The sequence below is a fragment of the Plecotus auritus genome (genome assembly GCF_963455305.1).
Source record: "Plecotus auritus genome assembly, chromosome: 6".
Taxonomy (NCBI): Eukaryota; Metazoa; Chordata; class Mammalia; order Chiroptera; family Vespertilionidae; genus Plecotus; species Plecotus auritus.
This window is the reverse complement of record NC_137773.1, coordinates 150,601,899-150,624,094: the sequence shown is the minus strand read 5'-3', so window position 1 is coordinate 150,624,094 and position 22,196 is coordinate 150,601,899. Positions and strand designations below refer to the sequence as shown.

At 40.0% G+C, this 22,196-nt stretch overlaps 1 protein-coding gene across 4 annotated transcripts in view; it reads right to left on the bottom strand.

Annotated features, from left to right (window-relative positions):
- The window catches only part of TOPBP1 (DNA topoisomerase II binding protein 1), a 49,251-nt gene extending 30,341 nt beyond the window's left edge, over window positions 1-18,910 (bottom strand). Inside the window, exons 1-11 of one of the 4 annotated variants that reach the window (XM_080671972.1) lie at window positions 18,707-18,826; window positions 18,032-18,122; window positions 15,718-15,852; window positions 14,247-14,411; window positions 13,324-13,467; window positions 11,459-11,640; window positions 10,088-10,284; window positions 8,569-8,748; window positions 7,696-7,865; window positions 5,035-5,198; window positions 4,638-4,885 (exon numbers count right to left, since the gene is read on the bottom strand). In XM_080671972.1, coding sequence (XP_080528098.1) covers window positions 4,638-4,885; window positions 5,035-5,198; window positions 7,696-7,865; window positions 8,569-8,748; window positions 10,088-10,284; window positions 11,459-11,640; window positions 13,324-13,467; window positions 14,247-14,273 — 1,312 coding nt within the window. In that variant the 5' untranslated portion in view covers window positions 14,274-14,411; window positions 15,718-15,852; window positions 18,032-18,122; window positions 18,707-18,826. Of the gene's footprint in view, window positions 1-4,637; window positions 4,886-5,034; window positions 5,199-7,695; window positions 7,866-8,568; window positions 8,749-10,087; window positions 10,285-11,458; window positions 11,641-13,323; window positions 13,468-14,246; window positions 14,412-15,717; window positions 15,853-18,031; window positions 18,123-18,706 lie in introns of all 4 variants that reach the window. The other 3 variants (XM_080671970.1, XM_080671971.1, XM_080671973.1) reach the window with 3 other exon arrangements.
- Between the last annotated feature and the right edge of the window lie 3,286 nt (window positions 18,911-22,196).

The following is a 22,196-nucleotide window of genomic DNA, read 5'->3' as shown; positions in this document are numbered from 1 at the left end:
GAGATGGAAACATCGATGCGAGAGAAACATCGATCAGCTGCCTCCTGCACACCTCCCACTGGGGATGTGCCCGCAACCAAGGTACATGCCCTTGACTGGAATTGGAACCCGGGACCCTTCAGGCCCAGGCCGACGCTCTATCCACTGGGCCAAACCGGCCAGGGCCAGAAACCATTCTTAACCAGTTAACAAACAACCATGCTCCTATCTTCCAGGACCAGCTCTCATATCAATGTTTATCTCTCTGCCTCTCCCTTCCTTCTCTCTCTAAAAAAGCTTTTCCAAGGTGGGTACAGAGACTATGAAGCTGCCTCAGGAGCCAGAGCTGTCATACCCTTGCCTTTTCCACTTCCCATTGCAACCAATAAAGGCCATTCATATCGCTTAAAAAAAAAATCAATAAAAGTATTTAACTTCCTGCCAAAACCGGTTTGGCTCAGTGGATAGAGCGTCAGCCTGTGGACCGAGGGGTCCCGGGTTCGATTCCGGTCAAGGGCACGTAACTTGGTTGTGGGCACATCCCCAGTGGGAGGTGTGCAGGAGGCAGCTGATCGATGTTTCTCTCTCATCGATGTTTCTAACTCTCTATCCCTCTTCCTTCCTCTCTGTAAAAAATCAATAAAATATATTTAAAAAAAAAAAATAAAAGTATTTAACTTCCAAATCAGTAGAAAGAAAGAAAAAAAGTTTAGAGTGGGAAGCATAGAAAAATGGGACAAAATAAAAAATAAGATGGTAGAAAATAATAAAACTGTATCACAAATAACAATAAAGGTAAATCAACCAAATTTACAGTTAAAAGAAAAGTCAGTTATACTAAATGCTGATCCACATGAGGCAGGGATTAATAGCAGACAAAACTGACTTTAAGTTTTTGAAATTCTGACACATGCTAAAACATAAATGAATCTTTTCTTTTTGACAAACTAATTTTAAAAATTGGCATGGAAGCAAAGGTACAAGAAGACTTTTACACTTTTGTAAAGAAAATTGGAGTCTTTTAATCTCAGATAGCCAAACATATTACAAGACTATTATAATAAGACAGTTTATCAGTGTGCTCATATAGCAGTGTGGTATCTCAATGGAATAGAATGGAAAGCCTAAACAGATCCCCACTTAACAGAACCTTAAAATGACAGAGGCAGTAGTGCTAACTGGTGGAGAAACAATGGACTATTCAATAAAAAGTATTAAAAACATCCACATGGATAAAATACAATTTGAAAAGTTCACATCAAATACAAAAATCAACTCCACATGGAATGAAGACATGTGAAAAAGCAAAAGCTTAAGACTTCTAAGATATATATAAGGAATAACTTAACAGTGGTACTCTAAGGCTGTTCTGCCTCAAAGCAGCTCAGGATCTCCAGAGGCGGAATGAACCAAACACCAAGTGGTGGGGAGAGGTCTGAAATACAAAAGTACCTGAACTTTCTAGGGCCAGGATGTGTGCCACACAACAGCAGGGGCACTACTAACACAGACCACCTGTAAGTCGCCCCTTGACCGAGTAACATGGCAACTCCTCATAAGTCCCTCAATTAAAATGCCTAGTGTTCTGCCCTAGCTGGCTTGGATCAGTGGATAGGGCGTCGGCCTGAGGACTGGAGGAGGGTCCTGGGTTCGATTCCAGTAAAGGGCACATGGTTGGGCTGCAGGCTCTATCCCCAGTAGGGGGCCTACAGGAGACAGCCAATCAATGATTCTCTCTCATCATTGATGTTTTTATCTCTCTCTCTCCTGCCTTTCTGAAATCAATAAAAATATTTTTAAAAAAGCCTAGTGTTCTGTTTAAGAAAACTGTAATGTGATTAAATGACAATAGAAATAAAAGCAATGTAAAAAAGGAGTGACTTTATGACTCAGGGTAGGAAAACTTATATAAAATAGAAAAGCACAACCACAAAAAAATATTGAAAAATTCAACTACCTTAAAATATTATGGCCAAAAAAATAAAGATATTATGGCCAAATAGCACTCAAAATGACAATGAGATCTTACTTTACATCCATCAAACTGGCAGAAATGTCAAGCTTACAAGAAATACTAGCCGAAACCGGTTTGGCTCAGTGGATAGAGCGTCAGCCTGTGGACTGAAGGGTCCCAGGTTTGATTCCGGTCAAGGGCATGTATCTTGGTTGCGGGCACGTCCCCAGTAGGGGACGTGCAGGAGGCGGCTGATCGATGTTTCTCTCTCATCGATGTTTCTAACTCTCTATCCCTCTCCCTTCCTCTCTGTAAAAAAATCAATAAAATATATTAAAAAAAATTAAAAAGAAATACTAAATGTTGAAAGTATGTTCAACAGGAACCCTTACTATCATTCTAGTGTAAAGTAGAAAACAAAGACAAAGCAATTTGCATTATATAAATACGTATCCCATGAATCAACCACGCCTATCCTAGAAAAATTCTTGTTCATGTGCAGAAACATGCATAAGAACTATCTCAGTAGTATTGTTTGTATTGGCAAAGAAAAGATAATAAAAATGTCCATAAGTGGGAAAATGGATACATTATAGTATGCTCATATAGCAGTGTGGTATTTTCTTAATTAGTTACTTGGATCAGATGAATATCTCTCACATTTAGAGAAGGAAGGTAGAAAGAGAGTACATACCATCTATCATTTAAGCTAAAATATATACAAAATGAGCAGTGTATATGTTGTTTACACAGGTTGTAAACTATAAAAAGATGGGGAGGAATTCACAGGCATAGAGTATTTTCTTTTTTATTATTATTTTATTTATTTATTTTTAAATATATTTTATTGATCTTTTACAGAGAGGAAGGGAGAGGGATAGAGAGAAACATCGATGAGAGAGAAACACTGATCAGCTGCCTCCTGCACACCCCCTACTGGGGATGTGCCTGCAACCAAGGTACATGCCCTTGACCAGAATGGAACCTGGGACCCTTGAGTCCGCAGGCCGACGCTCTATCCACTGAGCCAAACCAGTTAGGGCGAATATTTTCTTTTTTAAAGCTAGATAGCAGTATACAGTTACTAATCATTTTATTCTTTATGTCTTTTTGGATGTATTAAATCTTTCATTTTTTTTTAAAGGAGATATGATGCTTACCACTCTTCAGTGGCAATTTCCCTACCACACTGAGAAGAATACCTACTGAGGTGGCAGTAGTCCACAGTCTAGCACTGTATGCACTAAAAACCACAATAACCCAGTAAGAGATATTTGTTACAAGGTTAAAATGTTATAAAATAGTCACAGGGATGTAAAGTACAACATAGGGAATATAGACACTGATATCAAAATAGCGATGTAGTATGGTGCAGGTGGGTACTTGAAAGATTGGGGGTGACCGGCTGGCGTGGCACAGTGGTTGAGCATCAACCTATGAATCTGGAGGTCACGGTTCAATTCCCGGTCAGGGCACATGCCCGGGTTGCTGGCTCAATCCCTAGTGTGGGGCATGAAGGAGGCAGCCGATCACTGATTCTCTCTCATCATTGATGTTTCTCTCTCTTCCTCTCCCTTCCTCTCTGAAATCAATTAAAAAAAAAAGATTGGGGGTATCATTATGTAAAGTATGACTGTCTAAACACTATGCTGTACACCTGAAACTAATACAAAATATTGAATGTAAACTATAATTAAAAAACTTCATGTTGTTATAAACACACAAACCAAGTGATGCTGAATACAAAACAGATCAAAGCGGAGCCCTTGAGTTGAAGAGAGAAAGGGGGTCTGAGGGATCTTAGCTTTGCCTGCTTAGAAAAAGTAAATAACAGGCTCTCTCCCTCTCAGGCATACATCTCCTAAACTCTAAGGTCCCCAGGAGGTTTGCAACCAGGGAAGCAATGGGCAGCAGCAGCTTGTCCCAGGCTAACCCCTGAACTCATCTCCAAGGTCCCCTTTCTCTGACTTTCCAGTGAGCCAAAACAGCCCTGCCTAGACTCTCTCTTGCTGCTGCTTCTATTTTTTCTTTTTTGGTCCACATTTAGAATTTCTGATCTATTTGGAGTTTCTTCTTCCCTTTTTTCTTTTAAAGTGTATTCATTTTATTATTTCTTAAATATATTTTTATTGATTTCAGTGAGGAAGAGAAGAGGGAAAGAGATAGAAACATTAATGATGAGAGAAAAATCATTGATCAGCTGCCTTCTGCATGCTCCCTACTGGGGATCAAGCCCACAACCTGGGCATGTGCCCTGATCGGGAATCTAACCATGACCTCCTGGTTCGTGGGTCAATACTCAACCAACTGAGCCACACTGGCCAGGCTGCTGCTTCTATTCTAAGCCCTTCCTTATTTCACTGTCCCCAGCTTTAATAAAATGTACTCTCAAAATAAGAATATATATATTTTTAAATATATATATTTTATTGATTTTTTTATAGAGAGGAAGGGAGAGGGATAGAGAGTTAGAAACATCAATGAGAGAGAATCACTGATCAGCTGCCTCTTGCACACCCCCTACTGGGGATGTGCCCGCAACCAAGGTACATGCCCTTGACCGGAATTGAACCTGGGACCCTTCAGTTCGCAAGCCAATGCTCTATCCACTGAGCCAAACCAGTTAGGGCAAAATAAAAATATTTTTAACGCTACTGCTAAAATAGTTCCTAATGACTATAAACACTAATCAACTATTTCTTACCTACTGTTGCGTTATTATTTACATATTGAGAGAGCAGATCTTCATCAGCTTGCTCATGCTTTTCAGCAGAAGCAAAGTCTTTCTTGGAGAAGCTGTTGTTCTTTTGTAAAAGGGCCGTTTTACTTTCAGGTTCATCTGAAACTGGAATTTCCACTGGTTTGTAATTAGCATGGATATACGGCTCTTCAGGAAGCATATAACCTTTACTAAAACACTGTAGCAACCATTTTGCTCCCACTACATGAGGCCTAAAAAATAATGCAGAGTTATATGTTAGGTTAAACTATAAAGACCATAATCCCATTTCCCAATGCAATTTCCAAAATTACATGAACATGCAATTTTAAAAAGCATTATTACAGAATAGAAATTGCTGTGAACTAAAAACTGGCAAAACCTGTGGGCTGATTTATCCCAAAACTGCTTCAATTCATCATCATAATCTCCCACAATAACATGAGTTACATCTTCATTGAGCTGGTTAAAACGAACTCCACCTCCACTGTTAATAAGCCTTCTCAGTTTATCTAGTTTTCTGCCACTAAAACCACAAAGATATATCTGCAAAGAAAGAAAATATTTACTTTAGATTAATGCACGTAAGATGTTTTATTTCTCACAAGTAACACATTACAAATATATATCAAATAAGAAAACTCGTGTATGTTTTAAAATCTATTGATAGAAAAAACGAGAGAAGATATAATGAAGAGTGTATTCTGAAACTTGATTTTTATCACTTCTTCATCATCCTGTAGCATTATTATCCTTCACAGTAGATACTTGATAATTATTTTGGTGCTTTAAATAAAACCCAGAATGAAATTATCTTCTGAATATTACTGCATAGAAATTTCTAAAACACAGCTACTTAAAAATCTTACTACTTGTAAATTTTAAAATAATTATAGAAACAAACGAGTTAAATGTCTGAATTGAGAAAACCTAGGTTTAAATTTTGGTTCAGCTGCCAATGATTACACACATGACCATGGCAAGTTACTTAGGCTCTTTAAACCAATTTCCTTACCTATAAATTGAGGGATTTTTTTTTCACAGTTAATCCTATATAAGAGTAATATGCAAATTGACCATCACTCCAACACACAAGATGGCTGCCCCCATGTGATCAAAGATGGCCGCCACAAGATGGCCAGCAGGGGAGGGCAGTTGGGAGGGACCCAGGCCTGCAGGGGAAAGCAGTTGGGGGGACCAGGCCTGCAGGGGAGGGCAGTTAGGGGTGATCAGGCTGGCAGGGGAACAGTTAGGCATCAATCAGGCTGGCAGGGGAGTGGTTAGGCGGTGATCAGGCTGGCAGGCAGGCGAGCAATTGGGAGCCAGCAGTCCTGGATTATGAGAGGGACATCCCTTGAGGGGTCCCAGATTGGAGAGAGTGCAGGCTGGGCTGAGGGACACACACCCCCATGCACAAATTTTGTGCATCGGGCCTCTAGTTAAACAATAAAATTTAAGTTAAGAGATGAGCACTGCTAATAGGGTGGTGAAGGCCTGGGGTGAGGGGTGGGGATGGCCTAGAAGGGGCCAATGTGGGGGGGGAGGGGGACATATGCAATACCTTGAACAATAAAGATTTAAAAATAAAAAAATTAAAAAAGAGATCGGCACTGCTTTGTGGATAAAACTTATACAAAAACTTATTTTTTTCATGTTGCCCTAGCCAGTTGCACTCAGTGGACAGAGCAAACTGAAGGGACCCAGGTTCGATTCCTGTCAGCATGCCTGGGTTGTGGGCTTGATTCCCAGTAGGGGGCTTGTAGGAGGCAGCCAATCAATAATCCTCTCTCATCATTGATGTTTCTATCTCCCTCTCCCCTCATCTCTGAAATCAATAAAAACATATTTAAAAAAATTTTTTTTCACGTCTATTTTACGTGTCTTAAAAATTTCTTTCCTTTTTTTTTCTTTTAGCTACCACCACCAAGATCTGCACCTGCGGCGGCTCCACCTGGGCCTGCGCCCTAGGCTTCAAGGTTCACCGCAGCGGCCCTCCTACCCGTTGTGCATAGCGTGCGCAGGTGCGGGGTCGCCCTCGCGCGCCCGTGCTCCCTTCCCCGTCTGCGACAGACCGCCAGCGACGGCAGGATATGGGCCCCTCGCTCCAGCGCCATAAAAATTCCTTAAGAACAAATTTATTCCTAACTGCATTTATATCCCAATCTAAATAACCTCCTTTACTACAATATATTTTAACAAAAATTAGAAATATACACTTCTATAAATAAAGAATACTTTAGTCATATCCAGAATTAGTAGACTCTAGGATAAAAGATTATACAAGACACTTTCTGTGCTAAATTGAAAAGTTTTAAAAGAAGGTAATTTGCCCAATTTCCTTTCTTAACAATAAAACACGGTTAAATCTTTGCTACTTTTTGAGAATAAATGCATAGTGTATTCATTCTACAAGTAGGAATATATTAAGTATTCAGTGCTAGGAGATCAATAGCATATAATGTTTCCATCAAGGCACTTATAAGATAGTTATTCATACACTAAGAATACTAAACAGCCCAGAGATATTAAAGCAGTGGGTGTAATGAAATACAGGCCTTAGGATAGATGGCTGGTTACTTAAGGTCTGTGACTCCAAACAAGAATTTTAATCCTCTAAGTCTCAGCCTCAGGATAATATCCATTTTAGAGTTATTTGTGGGAATTAAATGAGATTATACACAACACAGTAATAATATGTATGAAATGATTAGCATAGTGTCTAGCATTTTATAAACACTTAAAAATCTGTTAAGTGGTTCAAAGGCTAAGAGATCTCAAAACACAGTAGATAGAAAAGTCTAATGTAGTTAGGAGGGTTCAGAGAAGAGCTGAAAACTGCCATGGACTTTGAAGGATGACAGATGAAGGTACATCCCAGGCAGACAAAGGATGGACAATGGCCTAATAAGTCCATCTGCTTAGCTAGTGTAGAGGGTTTATGCAGAAAAGGAGCAAGCCCAACTCTGAAGGGTCTTCAAAGTCAGACTACGAAGTACTGATGTACACTGTCACTTACTGCAATTATTACATAATAAAGACATACCCGACAACCATCTAATAAATCTTCAGGTGCTTGAAATGCACTGACATCCAGATTTTCTAGATTTTCAAGTACAGGCTCCACTTTGCTATTAAGAATGGAATTACATATCGATTCATTTATGCAACTTGCATTGATGTTGGAAATATTGCTGACATCTGAAAGAGTACGACCTACATATTAAACAAAGATGTAATATTTATGAAGATAAAATAACCGTGAATACATGTTTTCCCATAGATTAAGTTTTCTGATACACACAGGGCTATGAACAACTTCCAAAGTTAAGATTCAAGTGTTTTTACTGAAACCGTGGTGGCAAAATATGAAAAGGAAAAATAAAACTAAGGCTCATATTTTATTGAAATGAAAATATATTTAATATGTTTACGTAACAGTGACTAGCTTTTAATAAAAATCTAAAGTTGCTGGCTTTAAGGTACAGGAAGCTAATATTAAAAAAATAGTTTATATACATTTGCTCAATTGCTCAACATGTAACCTACAAACTAGAAATGGTTTTAAATTTTATACGAATGTAGATGATCTATAACAACTGCAGCAAATAAAAAAAGGAAATGTACTAATAATATCTGCACATCAGTCAAGTTTTTTAAAATTAAAGTTTTATTTTAAGTCTATCTGTTAGTAGTCTTAATTTCTTTAAGCATCTTCTTCATTACATCAGGGTATGAAAGTATGCATTCATTATAAAAAGAAATATCAGAAGTTCAACTAATTTTTCATTCGATTTGGTTCTAATACAATTATGCCTAGAGGAAGAGCACGGAAAGATGGAATTCCCTACTATATCTCACTGATCCTATTATCAATTCTTACCCAGAAAACTGATAGTTTAGTCCCAATGACACTTACTATTAATTGTGTTGATCTGGCCAGCAGGAGTTGAAGTATCAGGCATAGTGTTTGTTTCTGGTCTAGGCTCTGTCTTGTACATGGATTCATCCTGACAAAAACCTTTCTCAACACTATCAAAAAACCACTGTGTGGTCACACAGTGTACATTCCATCGCTTGGCACATTCATATTTTTGACCTATCATGTTCATTAAGAAAGAGAGCAATGCAAATCATTAAACTCTGTCTTGGCAGAAATATTCAAATTTATGATAGGTTATTAAAAAATCCACCTGACACAAAGTTAAAGTCACTAGTAATTACTCTTACTTTTAAATAAATACAGATGCTATGTGAGGAGTTATATCTCTTACAAACTTATATAGAGACAGAAGCAACAGTGGGGTAACTGAAATAATATTAGACTTGGTTTGAGAATACCTTCCATCACTTAATTTCTTTAAACCAGTTTCTTTATCTATAACAGAGGAAAAACTTGCAGAATTACACCATTTTAATAAGAGTACATAAAAAAACTGAAAATTGCCAAATATCGGCTCTGAGTAGACTACTCTGATGTCATCAGATTCTACTTGAAGTCCAGGACAGATATGCAGATAAATAAATTACATTAAGAACATCATATAGCCCTGGCCAGTGAGGTTCAGTTTGTTGGGCCTTGTCCCATGCACTGAAAGGTTGCTGATTCAATTCCCAGTCAAAGTGTATGCAGGAGGTAACCGTTTGGTGTTTTGCTCTCACATTGATGTTTCTCTCTCCCTCTCCCTTCCTCTCTCTGTAAAAAAGTAAAAAAAAATCTTATAAAACAAACAAACAAATATATATATATATATCCATAAAACCTTTTACTGCCTTCAAAATATTTTAACACAATGCATTTTGAAACAGTATCATAGAGAAATTGAGGTCAACATGTAATAAAAAATAACATGAAAGCCGTTTTAGTTTTTACATTCTTGAGAGCCAGGAAATGAACTATCTCAGAATCAGAAAACAGCAATATCAGTTATCAACTTTACTTATAATCATAATATAATTGGGCATACACAAAATTCTGACTTAATTACAATTACCAATTTTAACAATATTTTTCTAATTTTATTTCCTATCTAGGTCTGAGTAAGACATTGTTAGATATAATAAGAGATTAGAAAGATATGCAATTTAACTACATCTATTAGCTCTCTTATTATCCACACAAATTTCTTATCTCTTTTCTAAGTATTTGGTAATTGTGTAGGAGATTTAAAAAAAAATCAAAAGATTGGATAATAAATTTAGATAAAGCACCACTGAAAATTTTTATTTTGTATTTATTGAATGACCTGGATAAACACTAGGACAGTCATGTAATTTTTCTACAAATTGTGACTCAAACTATTTTTGTAAGATTTTTAGGGAAAAAAATACCATACTACATTTATGATATGTCAGAAGCAAAAGCTATTCTGTAAAGAAAATCTTAAATTGTTAAAAAGCAGAGAAAATCTTGCATTTATCCAAAGAAACAGTTTTACCTTTTGGTTCTTGCACAATGAGGTGTGTACATTCATTCATTTTCAGTTGTCCCATGTATTGGCCTCCATGCTTCACTGTAAGTTGTTGAACTGACTTCCTTTCTAAGCCACACAAGCCAGTCACACAGATTATGCAACCAAGAAAAACAGGACACTTGAAGTCTTCCATGTTTATATCAGTATATCTAGTTATTGTACTGGGGAAAACAAATTATAAAAAGGAGAAAAATGAATGTATTAAATATACCAGATAGTTTAAATTTCACCAGAAAAATAAGAATATCACTAATGCTTTCCTCATTTTTAAAGATTTTTATTAAACCTTAAGGAAAGAGGAACTCACAGACACTCAGAATTACACTAATTGCTAATCTAAGCTCGGCACCATATCTCTAATAAAAAGTAATGTTTCAGACAGAGTCTCTCCAAACTGTTTTAAGGGAAAACTTTTCATTAACTCTAAGTCCGTGCTGGTTAAAGTGGTGGTTATTTTCCAAAATTTTAAGTCTGAATCTCTACTTTGGTTGCCTACTAGAAAAACAGAATCTGTATCCTTTTCTTATACAAATAATAAGCAATGATTTGGGGCAGAAATCAACAAAAATATCGTTGTCCTTCTGTTGCCATGCTAGACAGATGTGCTGATGAAACAGGCTGGGAATGAGGGTGCCAACGCGGAGACATGATTAGGATGTGCTGGATGGTGTGAAAGACTGGAAAAATCCCTATTTAATTCAAACAGTGGAACCTGGACTTAGAGTTGTTACTCTAATTTTAAAGGAAACTCAATTCTGTCCCTTGAAATAGGCTCTAAGCACCACGAAGGCAGAGGTGCTATCCTGTTTTGCTCACTACATATGCCTATAGCCTAGCTCAGGGCAGATACATAAAATGGGCTCAATTAATATTTATTAAATGATCACATCCCAGCTAATGACTTACATGTTTATTTTCAACCTTACATATATCCACTTTGGGAGGAAATACAATTGCCCAAATGACCAATTTGCTCTCTATATGAACATATGGGCACAGTATTGAAGAAGAAAGCAATAGAAAAGTTGCAGCTGCCACACTGATTTTCCCAACTATTTTACAGGTACTGCTCAAAACAATTTTATTATCAAAGCATTTCCTACCTTGTAGCTAGTTCTAACCCATAGCCCACTCATCTATCAACTTCTAACTGGGTAACAGCTTTTAGAATCTGCTCTGTTGTTTTCAATGGAGAAGAGAATAATGACCCAATTTTTGTCCCTGAATGACAAATCCAAAGATACAATAAAACCTCCCATATGAAAACTCACAATAAGCTAGAATGACTGAATATATCATTTTCAAATCTAGAATACATCGAAATGTCTTTCTTACTTCTCTTGTGACTTCTCCCAAAGTGTGTTAACCCAAGAAGGAAGCAAAATTGGTTTCTTTAGATTTGCAGCAACTAAATATTTTTTGCTACCAACTTCTCCGGCAATAAGGTGAGTTACTGATACATTAAGGTCTCTGTATACACGTCCACCCATCATTTGTACATATTTATGAACTTCTTCCTGTAGTCCCAAGAGAAAATATATTAATACTGAAGCAAACCTCTATTTTTTTATACAATATCCCATATATAACTTGTTAGCTTGAATGCACAAGTGTTTCTCACCAACATAAAGTTAAATAATTAACCAAATTACTTTTTGAAAAGTAAATATAAATTATAAATAAAAATTTTTAAATTTATATTTATTGATTTTTGATAGAGAGGGAGGAAGGGAAAAAAGAAAGCGAGAGCAAGAAACATCATTGTCATTCCACTTATTTATGCGTTCATTGGTTGCTTCTTGTGCATGCCCTGACTGGATATCGAACCCACAACCTTGGTGTATTGCAATGACACTCTAACCAAGTGAGCTCCCTGGCCAGGGCATAGATTTTTAAAGCAATTACCTTTATACATTATTTTCCTGTTTATCTCTTTATAAAGTTATTAAACTATGTTGTTGTTGTTTTTTAAATATGTTTTTATTGATTTTGAGAGAGAGAGAGAGAGAGGAAGGGAGAGGGATAAAGAAAAACCTCAGTGTGAGAGAGAAACACTGGTTAGTTGCCTCCCGTACACACAACTGGACATATGCCCTGACTGGGAATCCAACTGTTACCTTTCTGTGCATGGGATGACGCTTAACCAACTGAGCCACACTGGCGAAGGCACTATATTGCTTCTATAACAAACAATGTATTTTAATTTACCATACATGTTTTAAAATGAGTAAATTACATACGTAACATATCTATTACATACCTCTCTCAGAACCCCATCCCCTTTTTATAGGATTTTCCATCTACAGTGGAAAAATGTGATTCAAAAGTAAACTCATTGACTATGTAGGGGGAAAAGTGAGTTTCCTTTTACTTTAAAAATTTTTTTTTGCTTAACCCTGGACAGTTTGGTCCAGTGGATAGAGCATCAGACTACGGACTGAAAGGTCACAGGTTCGATTCCAGTCAAGGGCATATGCCCGGGTTTCAGGCTCGATTCCCAGTGGAGGGTGTGCAGGAGGTAGCCAATTGATGATTCTCATCATTGATGTTTCTCTCTCTCTCTCCCTTCCTCTCTGTAATCAATAAATATGGATTTAAAATGTATCTTCTTAAAAATAAAACAGATCCACTCTATTCAACTCATAAAAAAATAAAAAAGATATGCCCTAACTGGTTTGGCTCAGTGGATAGGGCGTTGGCCTGTGGACTGAAGGGTCCCAGGTTCGATTCCGGTCAAGGGCATGTACCTGGGTTGCGGGCACATCCCCAGTAGGGGGCGTGCAGGAGGCAGCTGATCGATGTCTCTCTCTCATCGATGTTTCTAACTCTCTATCCCTCTCTTCCTCTCTGTAAAAAAATCAATATATTAAAAAAAAATAAAATAAAATAAAAAATAAAAAAGATAGTCCTGGCCAGTGTTGCTCAGTTGGTTGAGCATTGTCCTGTGCACCGAAGGGTTGCAGGTTTGATTTCCAGTAATGGCACATGCACAGGTTTTGGGTTTGGTACTTAGTCAGGGTGCATATAGGAGGCAACCGATTGATACTTCTCTCTCAATCGGTTTCTCTCTCTCTCTCAAAATAATAATAATAAAAATGAAAATATATAAACATATAAACACCAAGTGTAAAGTCTTTCAAGTATATTCTACACAATGAAAAATTAAGTATGAAAATGCAGACATATTCCCCAACACCTACCCTTTTGTCTTTTTCCAGGCTTGTACAAGATACAGTTATATCACACATAACCATATTATAAACTGGATGCTCAGCTCTTGGGACACATCGCTGGTGGTGCATACAAAATATGACTACTTGAGGACCAACAATTCTGCAGCCAAGCTATAAAAAAAAGGAAAAGTTTAGTAAGTAGGGAAAGAACTTCAGTCTTACAAAATTACATTTTATATTATTTATCAATACTTTATAAAAGTTGCTGACCCCCACAAAAATTTCACCAAATTGTTTTAAGAAAAACAGAGACCATTATATAATTTCTCAGACACAGAACTCATTAACTACACACACATAAAAGCAAATCAAACAATGAGGCTATCAAAAGAAATAAGTTCCAAGAGCCACACTCACTCAAAATTACCACTGAAATTTTAATCTCAATCTTAACGGAAAGGGTGTATGACTAATAGTCTTATGCTATAATTAGGAATTATCCTTATATACTTTTAAATGAAGCATCCAGCCAATGAAGCAGTTTAAAAGTATTAAGCCTAAATAACCCTCATCTAAAATACCTCTTATATCACCAAAATACAACAACACAAAATCATATAATTCTGGGCAGTTTCTAGATTTGTTTTAAATACTCTGTCTGCAACTCAGTCTTCCCAAGGAAAACCCACAAACACTTCTTTTAAGATACTGCAGGTACTAAAAACAAAAACCTTTCATTTTCATTGATAATTGACACTAGCACATTCAAGCCAGGCTAAAAAGCCTACAGTTGTGCAAGTCACCATAACATGACTGAAATATCTAGAGTAAATGATTATCTTCTTGGTCAGAAGAAAATTGAGTTTTTGATGCTACTGATTCTGACAAGCAGTGTTATTTCCAAAAGGAGGGTAAGACTAACAATGCTTCTGGCAAAAGTGGGCACAGACCTTCCATAAATTGTACAGATACTGCATCTGCCTACTCTTCTATGTTTTCTTCTCCTTCAAACAAGAATCACTTCTTTGTAATCTGGATGGAATTACAGCCCGTTTACTTTTATTTCAATGCTTCTCTCTTGTCCAGACACCAAAAAAGTAATGAGTCAGTAGACTCTAGAATCAACAGAAAGAAATGAAGATGGCTCACTGGTATATTAGCAATACTCATCACCAAAATGCTTCCTTTTAACATAACTTTTCAGTCTTTATAAAGTATAGGTATTAAAATTCTACCTGCAAGACCTCAGCATTATGTTGAGGTCTTTTCCTACTCTATTTCTCCCTGAAATATTTTGCAATCACACTGAATTTAAAGTACAGTAGAACTCAATCACTAAAATGCTTCATTATTGCCCTGGCTGGTGTGGCTCAGTTGGTTGGGCGTGCAAAAGAAGGTTGCTGGTTCAATTCCTGGACAGGGCACATGCCTGTGCAGGGGGTGTGGAGGAGGCAGCCAATCGATGTTACTCTCTCACATCCATGTTTCTCTCTCCCCCTCCCTCTAAAAATCAATAAACTATTTTTTAAAAGGGGGATTAATTTAAAAAGTAAAATGCTTCATTACTATAGAATTCCCTTATACTAAGTGAAGTAAAATCCCCTGAAATACTATAAAAAATTACATATTAACAAAAGCTTATTATAACTAGAGGCCCGGTGCACGAAATCCATGTACGGGGGGGGGGGGGGGGGGGGAAGGCTGGGGAGGGGGTTGTCCCCTCAGCCCAACCTGCACCCTCTCGAATCCGGGACATTTCTCTCACAATCCGGGACCACTGGCTCCTAACTACTCACCTGCCTGCCTGCCTGATCGCCTTTAACTGCTCCCCCTGCTGGCCTGGTCACCCCCAACTGTCCCCCCCACCCCCCCCCCGCCGGCCTAGTTGCCCCCAAATGCCCCCCTGGTCGCCCCTAACTGCCCGCCCCCTGCTGGCCTGGTTGCCCCCAACTGCCCCCCCCCCCCGCCCTGGCACCGGCCTGGTTGCCCCTTACTGACCCCCCTGCCGCCTTGGTCGCCCCCAACTGCCTCTCCTGCTGGCCTGGTCATCCCCAACTGCCCCCACCACCAGCCTGCTGCTCGGTCATTTGGTCGCCCTTCACTAACCCCCCTGCCGGCCTGGTCACCCCACGCAGCCTGCTGCTCAGTCGTTTGGTTGTCCCTCACTAACCCCCCTGCCAGCCTAGTCGCCCCACACAGCCTGTTTGGTCATCCATTCAGTTGTTTGGTTGTTTCGGATGCGATGGTCGCTTAGCCTTTTATGTTATAGATTAGCCTTTAAAAATATTCCAGTATCCCCAAACCAAAGAATTTTTTTGTATTCATAATTTGCATAATTCATGATCAATAAATAAATTGTCCACTGAAGCAAAAACAAACCAAAAAACACACTACTAAAGGAACACATTTAAGTTAGCAAACCTTTTTGAGGTGATCAAAGACACCACCACTAAAAGGGTCACAGATATAAAGTGATCTATCATTCTCCTTTATCTTCAATGCCTCTTCTTCTGTAATAATCTGAAGATACTCTTCCGACTGGAACTCTTTTATTGACTGAAAGAAAAAAATGAAATAAGATTGCACCTGAAATTGTCACTTGTTATTCAAGTCCTATGAACTCTATATTCAAAATCCATCTCAAATCCAGCCTTTTCACTGCTGGACTCCTCCATCACCTCTCACCTAAACTCCTGCAGAAGTCTCTAAAGTGTTTTCTTCTCCCTCCCTTGTCCTAAATCTCTTCTCCATACAACAGCAAGGAATCTTTTTAACAATATAAATCACATTATGTCACTCTCTGCTCAAAAACTTCAATGTCTTCCAAGCACACCCAGAATAAAATCCACATTTCTTAGGATGGCCTACAAGACCATGGTGTCCGGCCCTTGCCTGTCTCCCTGCCCTTACCTTCTACCTCTCAGCGGACTTACTTTTTCTCTAGCCACTCCAGCTTTCTTGCTACCACTGGAACAAGCTAAGCATGACCTCCTTTAGAGGCTTTGCTCTTGCTCCCACTGCCTGGAATACTATTCTCTCAGGTCTTCACCAGACCTGATGCCTTACTTCAAATGTCACCTTCTCTGAGATGCCCTTCCTAATCACGATTTCTAAAATACCCCTTTCGCCCTAACCGGTTTGGCTCAGTGGATAGAGCGTCGGCCTGCGGACTGAAAGGTCCCAGGTTCGATTCCGGTCAAGGGCATGTACCTTGGTTGCGGGCACATCCCCAGTAAGAGGTGTGCAGGAGGCAGCTGATCGATGTTTCTCTCTCATCGATGTTTCTAACTCTCTATCCCTCTCCCTTCCTCTCTGTAAACAGTCAATAAAATATTTAAAAAAATAAAAATAAAAATAAAATAAAATACCCCTTTCCTCCAGTCTATGTTATGAAGACATAACACTGATATTATGTGGACATATACAGTTGTCTCTCTCCCTTAAAAGAAAGTTTCACGATCTTGTTTGCCACCATATCCTGGCACCCAGGTAAGCATGCAAATATTTTCTGAACAAAATTTGAAGTCCTCATGTTAAATAAATACTTAGAATGATCCTTTAAAATGAGTAAGTCAGATCATGCCACTGTTCTAATTAAAACCTTCCAACGTCTTTCCATCTCACTGAAAGAAAAAGCCCAAGTCCTCACCATGGCCTACTTGTCCTCTTAAACCTACTCTCTGAAGCATTCCTTAATATTCTTCCCTCCATCTCTTGCTCATCATACTACAGCCACACTAATGTTGGAGAGACACTCCACACACTTTCCCAGGGGCCTGTCTGTCTTCCCTCTGCCCAAAACCTTCTTCACCAGATAGCCACACCGCTATCTCACTTCCTTCAAGCAAACTCAAATACCATCTTTTCCATAAACAATAGCCCAATCACACACTATTTAAAATTACAACCTTCCAGAGCCCTTCACCTGTTTTTGCTCTTTTCTCTTCTAACACTTAGCACACTGTAACATCCTACATAGTTTACTCATTTATCATGTCTGATTAGTGTCTATTTCCTCCTGCTAGCATAGCATGTAAACTCTAAGGAAGTAGGGATCTTTGCCTGCTCTGATCACAGATATAGCCCAGGTGCTAGAGCAGTGCATATCAGGCACACAATAATTATTTGCTGAAGGAGTAAACTTTAAGGAAAACCCTGCTACAACAGAGCTTCTTAAACTTTAATGTACACAGAAATCACACTGAGGATCTTGTTAAAATGTAGATTCTAATTGGTAAGTCTGAGTTGGGGCCCAAGTTGTTTTTATAACAAAACTCTCAAGCTATGCTGCTGCTGCTGGGGTCTGTGGGCAGCAACGCTCCACCCTACCCCGAGGTCCTTCCATATTATACTGTACATAATGAAGCACACTTTTAACAACCTACTAACCAAATAATGAACTGTAACCAGTACAGGACTGACTCAAAAATTTTCAACACACAAAGGTCTATTCTGATTAGTAGAACAAAAGAAAGCAACTTAATTTCCAAGAACAGCAGGTCTGCCACTTTTAACAGAAATCTCATAATAGATTTAAAGCCACCCCAACATATATAATGACATACTTACATTAATTAAATCTAGCAATGAGATATCTATGTTAATGGAGACTACAGTAAAACTATGTATTTATGAAAATAAAATAACTATTACTGAGATATAAAAATCCAATAAATCAAAAACTCTAAAACCAAGAAAATAAAGCATCAAACAAGATGTTTTCAACTGTTCTTACCTCAAGAGCTTTAAGAAAGTATTCGGAATTGTCTGGCGACTTTAAAAACTTCACAAAAAACGGTTCTTTGTCATTTTTGGACATTTTTGAACTGCCAAAATAAGGGAACCATTAACAAGTACAAAAACACATTATGCATCACGCTATCTGCTTAAGGAACCTATTTTTTTCTGCACAGACAAGAATGCCTAAGGATAGGCATTTTGGCCTCGCCCGGGAATTCATCCACTTCGTTTGTAAGAAACGCAGGAACGTGGGCAAAGTCAAAGAAAAAGATAACCTGCAAGTCAGAGGATGAACTCAATGTTCCGGAGTTGAATACGTTAAGGGCCTTCACTACTGGGGCTCTAAGTCCCCTAAACCAATGAACAATCCATTGCATTTAGCTTAGGGCACAGGATGAATCTGTCTCAGCAGGTAACCCACAGCCCTCGAGGTCTGTTCACCCACCAGTACCAGGGCTTCAAAGTCAACGTGCAAGCCAGGCAGCAAGGCGCTGCCTCCCAAAGGGCCGGGCGCTCTAGCTCCCCAGCCCCTCGGGGAAGGCCCGGCTCCCGGCCCAGCCACCACCTCCACGCCGGTTACAGGGGCCTCCAAGGCCAGAGGCGGCGGCGGGAACGCCCCACCTGCGGGGGAGGGGGAAGGAGCGGGGTCTCCTTTCCGCGCCTCACTCACCTCCGTGGAGCTCGGGGGTTTGGGGACAGCGTGTGGGGGCGCGCGCAGCCAGCGGGAGAGCGGCTGGGGTCGGGCGCCAGCCCGGCGCACACCCGCCGCACCCCGCGGCGCCCCCACCCCAGGCAATCGCGGAACCCGGAAGTGGCCGAGGCCCCGAACTGACTTTCGCGCCAACCGCGCGGACGCGCTCACCTTTTCCGGCGGAAGTGACATCACCTGCAGCTGCGGGAGGGGGGTGGAGTCGTCCAAAGAGATGGCAGGCAGCGGGGAAAGCTGCGTGTACACGCCGGCTTTGGGGTTCAGGCGAAGGACTTGGGCCGGGTGCCCTGGGGCTTAGGGTTTCGGAGGGCGGCCCTGGCACCGGCGGGGGCCGAACACCTCGGCTCAGGGGATGGGGCCGCTGGGATTAAGGTGCCGAAGGGCCGCAGCTCAGGGGGTGGGGCCGCTGGCCCGAAGTACCTTAGGGGAGGTCCTAAAACAAGGAAATGTAAAGCTTAAAGCCAGGGGGGAAGAGCGTTTCCTCAGTAAATATTTTTTTTAAATATATTTTTATTGATTTCAGAAAGGAAGAGAGAGGGAGAGAGAGAAACATCAATGATGAGAGAGAATCATTGATTGGCTGCCTCCTGCACGCCCCCCATTGGAGATCCAACCCCAAACCTGGGCATGTGCCCTTGACCCCGATCGAACCCAGGACCCTTTAGTTCGTAGGTCTACGCTCCATTCACTGAGGCAAACCAGCCAGGCTCGGTAAGTATTTTATACCTGCCTGGGCCAGGCAGTGCGTGAGAAACCACATATTACCATCCAAAACAACTCTACGAAGCAAACAGTGGTATTTTCATTTCACAGATGTAAAAGCTGAGGCTTAGATAAGTTAAATGATGTGTCCAAGGTCACACAGTTAAGTGGTAGAGTTCGGATGTAAGTCAAGTCTTTTTCCATTTCTTTTATTTTCCATCACCATTTATCCCCACTATACTTCACCTCCCATCCACCCCCACCCCCAATCACCAGTGTTGTCCGTGTCCATTTCTTTTAATTTTTTGATGAATCCCTCCACTACCCTCCACCACTCCATCACTAGACCTGACTGCCTGCTATCCATGACTGTCTCTATTTTGCTTGTTAGTTCAGTTTGTTCACTAAATTCCACATATGAGTGAAATCATATGGTACTTGTCTTTCAGTCTTGACTTGTGGATGAAAATAGGGGTTCTATGGAAAGTAACCTCACAGAGCGATCTAATCATACATTCCTAACTGGGCAGGTATGATGGGCAGTCAAGCCCCCGGCATAGAACTTGAGTAAAAGACTTATCTTTACCTTAAGGAAGCCCTGTCCATCGTTTCTGCGCAACAAGGTTAACACACCTTTGAAAGGGCCCCCTTCAGACTCCGCCTTCCAATAGTGCCCACCCTTTCAGACCCCGCCTTATAAAGTGTGAATCTTAACTATCCTGTAATCTGACCTGGGCCTTGCCTTCTCCCACCTTCAGGCAATCTTCCTTACATCCAATCTCAAATGCCTAAAAGCAACTGCAAACTCTTAGTCTCTAGTCTCCAAAGCATTTATCTCAATCTATTGAAATCTTGCTTCCAAGTGTATCCTGTTTGGCAATAAATTTTTACAAAAATTCTCCACAGGTTTGTACATTCTTACATCCACAGACGCCACAGACAGGGCTCTTTTCCCTACAATTTAGCAAGAATATAATCACTGCCTACCACAGCCAAGAGGACTGGAAGGAAGGAAGATGTCTGGATGACTAGATTGCACACCAAGTGCAAAGAGGTCTTTGCCAAGATTGTCAATGGCCCTCTCCCACTCCTTATCCCTTCAGTGAGCATATCATCTTTCTCTGTAACCCCCTGAGTCTAGGGGAGATCTGGGACGGAAACTAAAGTTCAAATGGCGAAGATCAGGGGGACAGGAGGTAAAACGGAACGGCAAAATCTTGGCTTGTTCCTGATGAACAAGTCTGTTCGAATGACAGACTGCTTAGATAGTGTTTCTTTATTTTAATCTTGAGATTGAAAAGCTCATGATTTTGGATTGAGTAATGTGAGAGTTTAATACCATGTTCCTTGATTGTTTTTCTTTGTAGCAACTAAAGATAGCAATGAGCAGCTTGGGCCTAAGTATGTGAATATGCCCAAGCCAAGTGAGTCAGAATCAGTACCATTAGGGCTCAGTGGTGAAGACCTGGTGTTGTTGTTGGGGACAGGGCGAGGAAAGCCTTAAAAATAAAGTTGTTAGAGTTTTAAAAACAAAAAAGGATGCTACAGTTAATTGTGAGGGAGCAAATCTGTCAGGAAGCTGTGACAATAATGACTATTCACAGGGTACTTTAGTGTCCATAAAGGACTCCTGCTTTCACTATTCCTGTTTACTTTCCTCAGCAATCCTCTAGTATGTGGGCATCATTGTCCCATATTATGTAGATGGGGAAAGTGAACCTCAGGGACTGTGTCACAGCCAGGAAGTGGGTGCACCTGGGCTTGAGAAGAGGTGGCCTGACTGGAACCCTGGGCCCCTCCTGACCAACCACACTGCTCCTTGTCACATGCTGCCTGCACACCTCTGCATGAAGGTCTGTGCTGGGGCCTTGCTGCTAATGAAGATGAGGAGGAAAAGGAAAGCACTCTTAGCTTTTAGCCAGCTGGATTTGAATAGCAGGGGAGTCAACCTTGCAAATGACAAGTTCTCCCATCTGTGTCTCCACATAGGCAGAGAGGCATTAGCTAGAGCAGTGGTTCTCCATCTAGTGTAGTACTGGACCAGATGCATCAGCCTCACCTAGCAACGTATTGGAAATGAAAATTCTTGGGCCTGACCTCAGGCCTGCAGAGTGAGGGACTCTGAGGGCGGGTGCCAGCATTCTGTGTTTGCACAAGTCCTCCAGGTGATTGTGATGCACATTAAAGTTTGCTTGAACAGCAGTCCCTTAGGAAAGGGTGAAAATGGTTATGTGAGTTGCAGTTAATGAAGATTTCCTGAAAATGGGGAATAGCTGTGATGCACCCCCATGTAACTCTCCGAAGAAGGAGTTCAGGGATTAACTTTCCCCTCACCTCCCTGGCATTCAGGGGCACCTCCCTATTTCTTTGGCACTTCTTCACCTAGAACGAGACACTCCAGACCCTGCTTGCAGTAGGATTAAAGGGGACTTTATATTTATCTATTTGTAGAATGGAAAAACACAAGAAACAAATATGACAAAACAGTATTTTTAAAATAGAGGTGGTGGGAGTATGAGTATTTCTTGTTATATTTTGCTACATAGATAAGATTTCTCAAAATTAAAAAATAAACTAAAAATATATTTTGAGGGTTTTATATTTGCTTTTCAGTGCTATAAATGAATGAATTTGTATAAGTAAAGGGTTTATAATTTAAATTGAATGAGACTAGCAATCTTAAGTAGTCTTTGTTGTGGCAAAACATTAGTTTAAACTGTTGTCTTCAGTAATGGTGAAAGTAAAACAG